The 4407-nt window shown below is 38.1% G+C and overlaps 1 protein-coding gene across 1 annotated transcript; it reads left to right on the top strand.

The window, feature by feature from the left end:
* The first annotated feature begins 467 nt into the window (after positions 1-467).
* Positions 468-1121, top strand: LOC130049343 (RE1-silencing transcription factor-like). Its single transcript, XM_056146774.1, has one exon. The coding sequence runs from the start codon at positions 468-470 to the stop codon at positions 1119-1121; it is 654 nt and encodes a 217-aa protein (XP_056002749.1).
* Positions 1122-4407: the final 3286 nt, after the last annotated feature.

Below are 4407 nucleotides of genomic sequence, written 5' to 3'. Positions count from 1 at the left end.
AAAAGCACTATCATGACCGAAAGCTAAAGTGGAAAACATTTCAAAATGGTGAAGAAGTATATGTATTCTTCCCCCGAAGAAGGCCTGGTACATCTCCAAAATTTACGAGCTTTTGGCAGGGTCCCTATAAGATTATCAGAAAGATGTCTGATTTGACCTACATGGTTAACTGTGGACCCCGAGGAGGTGAGCAAGTAATACATGTGGATCGCATGCGGAAGAAACATCCACAAATACTTGCTGGTGAAGAAGTTCAGGAAACAGAAGAAACTGTGTTGCCAGAGAGAGACACTGCACATGATACAGTCCCAGATCAAGAAAATTCAGGAAACAATTACAATGATCGCCCTGTTAGAAATAGAAAGTCACCTACATGGCTGCATGACTATTATGTTGATAAATAGTCTATGTGATCAAAATTATTTATTAGTATTAAAGATCATTTATGTAATCTCTCTGTATTGTAGATGACAAAGACAAAGACAACTCCAAACTATGAGTTTCGGCGCTGCCCCATGTGTTCATACTCAGCTAAGAGTGAGGAGGACTACAGGGAGCATGTTTTCAAATGCGCAATGAGGACTTTTCAATGTCCAAGTTGTGACTTTTCTAATAACAAAGAAGCTAACCTGAAGAGACATGTAAAGAGATGTCACCCAGGATTGGCACAGGAAGATTTGATTAAGCTTGGGGTAAAAGAAAATAGAAGTGAAGAGGTAAATGAGCCGGAGGATGATCACGAATGGTTGTCTCAAGATCCGGGAGACCTCATTGGGGACGTTTCGGACAATGGGAGTGACGACGATAAAGATTCATCAAGTCAGAATACAGATTGCTCCCCTAAGGATGATGACTGTCTTATGGAAGGAAGACTGTTCCGTAAACCAACAAAGCCTTCCTTACCAGTGTCTCTCAAACGTAAAGCGGATGTAGTGCCTCCAGTCCCTGAAAAGAAAACAAAAGATCAGGCGGTCCCGGTCAATGCTATAGAGAGGAAAAGAGACATGGGAACCCAGACAGATCCTGTCCGGAGAATCGTTAAAACCAAGACTGTAAAGAAATTCAGAAAAGGGAGCGTAGATACTAAGATTATTTCTGAAGAAAAAGTCGTGTATAATTAGTAATATGTGGTTGAATCATGAGCTTTTGTTAAATTATTGTATGTAAAGAAAAATTCTTTTGTTACTACAGGGATAAGTAACCCCGTAGTGTAGAATGTACAATAAATCCTACCCTGTGATTTACATCATGATTTTCATTTACATGCGGGTCGCATGTCATCGAAGGCGTGGGTAGTGTAATGATTTCATGTTTTTCAATGTTGCAAGAGGCCTACAGAAACGGTGATCTAGAAACTTAACTATGGCTGATACACAATTAGCTAGCAGCGGGTGATCTAGAAACTGTTGCTGATCATGTGACCCACAGAGGGTATATATACAGCTGCAGCCAGTCAGTAAGGTTCTTTTAAACCAAGCGGAGGAAGAAGAAGCATTATAACGGTTAGTTTGGTCAGGTGGATTGCCTTATATAAATATTGGAGGCTTGTCACACTTCTTTGTTATATAGGACCATTTGTTTGGAGTCTGACCACAGTAGTGGCTAGCATTTTAGAGGTTGACCTCCTGGAGGTTCGCCTATTTATTTGTCATTCTTCCTCGGTTAGGGAAGGTGTAAGGCTTCAGAGGTTAGACGTTCACTGTCCGTCCTGAATAAGGCATTAACACAGTAACTGCTGCTTCTGGAGTTGGACCACCTTTATTCGGCTAGGGCTTACCTCTTAGATAGTTGTTACTGCCTGAATGAGGCATATCTCTATCTAGAGGTGTATAAACTAATAAAGAAGTAATATAGGCCGTCCAAGTGTGATTTTCCCCTAAGTAAGGGAAGGGTCTTATTTGTATATATTTGCAGACCAGTAGTTATATATTTAAATCACTTTAGAGAGGAAAACTGTATCATTTTGTTCAATCATTTTTACAGAGGAAAACTATTTACTTGTTGAATTAATTCAAAACCCCAGATCCTGGAATCAACCGGGTACGAACCCCCTTGACACGTTACAAAATTATGTCACGGTGAAAGTGAGCACGGGCTGACTGACAGACGGTCTGAACAAAGTTAATAGTTGATTTTCCTTAAAGGTAAATCTTAGTTGGTGAACTGTTTTGGTATAAATTGTCTCAGTGTTGCAAATCATTTCAGGCATTGTGCAGTATCAGAAGTGATGCTGGACAGACCAACGGAACCCCAACGTAGTTGATACTAGAAGGCTCGTACGTTATCAGAGTGGACTCTAAATTATAATGTGACTAGTTGATACTGGTTCATACAGTCACCTCCTTCCCCCATGCCACTGCATATTGTTACAATGCAAACTGTTTGAATTGTCGTGTTAAGTTATATATACAAAGAGAAATACACACAGATAGTCAAACAAAGTGATGTGGTCCCTAAATTTAGTCATGTCGTTCTGGGTATTTCTGCACGGTGAAAACCGTCTGGGTCATTGACAATGTGTTGATAAATGACATTGGTATAGGTGAACAAACGGACATGGTGATTTCTATAGGATTTTTTTATGTTCTATGTAGGGCACTAAACCGTCATTATTTCATTGTAAAACCTGGCAGTTATTACTTCAGGAGTAGAACATCCATATCGCATAAATAACATTATCTGTAAACCGGACGTACCCAGTAACCGTACCGTTCAATTTATTCTCAGACGATGACCTCATCATAGCGTTATATTGTGCATTCAGAACACCCATGTGTATAAAATTTATTCATTATTAAATGTAAAAAAAATATTCGTAACACTAACACTTCTCATTTCCATTCATTAAGACATACACCTCATCTACAGACAGTCTCCATCCACCTCAACTGGTCCCGTGGGGATTCGGGTTAGAATAGGTCGTCAGTACCCCTTTCTTTTCGTAAGAGGCGACTAAATGGGGCGTTCCTTCGAATGAGACCATACATCGAGGTTCCGTGTCACAGAAGGTGTGACATGATTAAGATCCCTCCCTGCTCAAACGCCGTAAGCGCCGAGCATAGGCCTATATTTTGCAGTTCTTCACGGCAATGGTGACGTCTCCATTTGAGTGAAATATTCTTGAGAGGGATGTTAAATAATATAAAATATCAACCAATCAACCTTAACCCTAACTGCAATATAAAGTTCAGTATCCAGTCTCAGGTAATTTAAAATAACTGCAAATTACATAAAATAGTTTAACATCATACCAGTTCATATGTATGTACATTACGTTCTATCGTTATGTGAATGAGTTGTACATTTTAGGGACATTGGCGTTACAAGGAGCGAAAGCATCTGGGAATTTCGATGATTTTGAAATATGTTGGTTCACGGTAATCCATACAGTATTATCAAACTTATATTTTTCTGCTTTTTATCATACATATGTAGACAAGTCCAAATTGATTATTTTTATATTAATTTCCAATTTTGTCAGAACGTGATTGTCTTGGTATTTTTCGGATGTAGTTATAGTGCAGACGAGGGCTGACGTCATTCTTACTTTACGCTGCAGCATAGACAACACCGCTACTCTGCCTTTTTCTTTGTACCATGTTATACTATTAAGAACCTTTGCTGTTATACAGGTGTGTATATTATGTACATTTGCTACTTGTTACTTAGTCTGCAATAATGTAAATTATGATAATTGTGCATTTAATTGAATTCCATGATTTCTTCCCGAGTTGTGTATTCGGTGAACTAATTTCCCGCCATACGCAGTATGTGCGTTCTGGTAGATTATTTAGGTTGACAGAATTGATAGGACAATGAAGTATGCAATTATATAATTTACCTTTCAGCTATAGTTATGCATAACGCTATGAATGTCAATGTCACAACTTTATTTTGAGTTGCAATGTAATGAAAACAACCTCGTGGAATTTTGTATGTAGTATTCCGGAACGATTGTTTCCTTAGTTCGGAATTAGGTCGAGGTTTTGATTTTAGTGGGCGATATCAGTTACCTGTTTATTTGTTTACCGATTAGTTGTTTTCATTTGAACACCATAAGAGGTAATTGAATGCATTAACTGCATGAATAAGACTTCACAAAATGTAAATACTTATGATCTTCATTACATTTTTATGTAATCTTTGTTCTTAATAAGGAAGTAGCTTGTCTTGTAAACATTGACTTGTGACCCCCATATGATATATCAGTTTGATGGTGATTATGTTGATGGATAAGTCTATTACTTTTCTTGTCTGTATACATGTAGAGGTATGCTTGTTGGTAGCGACTATGTATATTATTGATTTGAAACAGTCAAGTTGGGTCTTGGGACGAATGTATATCATAAGAGTCAGTATCTGTGTCATGTTAAGTTGACTAGTTTGAGTGTATTGGTGTTTACACTT

This window comes from Ostrea edulis, chromosome 8, assembly GCF_947568905.1.
Source record: "Ostrea edulis chromosome 8, xbOstEdul1.1, whole genome shotgun sequence".
In the NCBI taxonomy this organism is placed as follows: domain Eukaryota; kingdom Metazoa; phylum Mollusca; class Bivalvia; order Ostreida; family Ostreidae; genus Ostrea; species Ostrea edulis.
Note: the sequence above shows the minus strand (reverse complement) of the source record. Positions and strands in the feature narration are given on the sequence as shown.

Bases quoted from the DNA above. Each gene is read 5' to 3' on its own strand.
- LOC130049343 (XM_056146774.1), top strand. From the start codon at position 468: ATGACAAAGACAAAGACAACTCCAAACTATGAGTTTCGGCGCTGCCCC.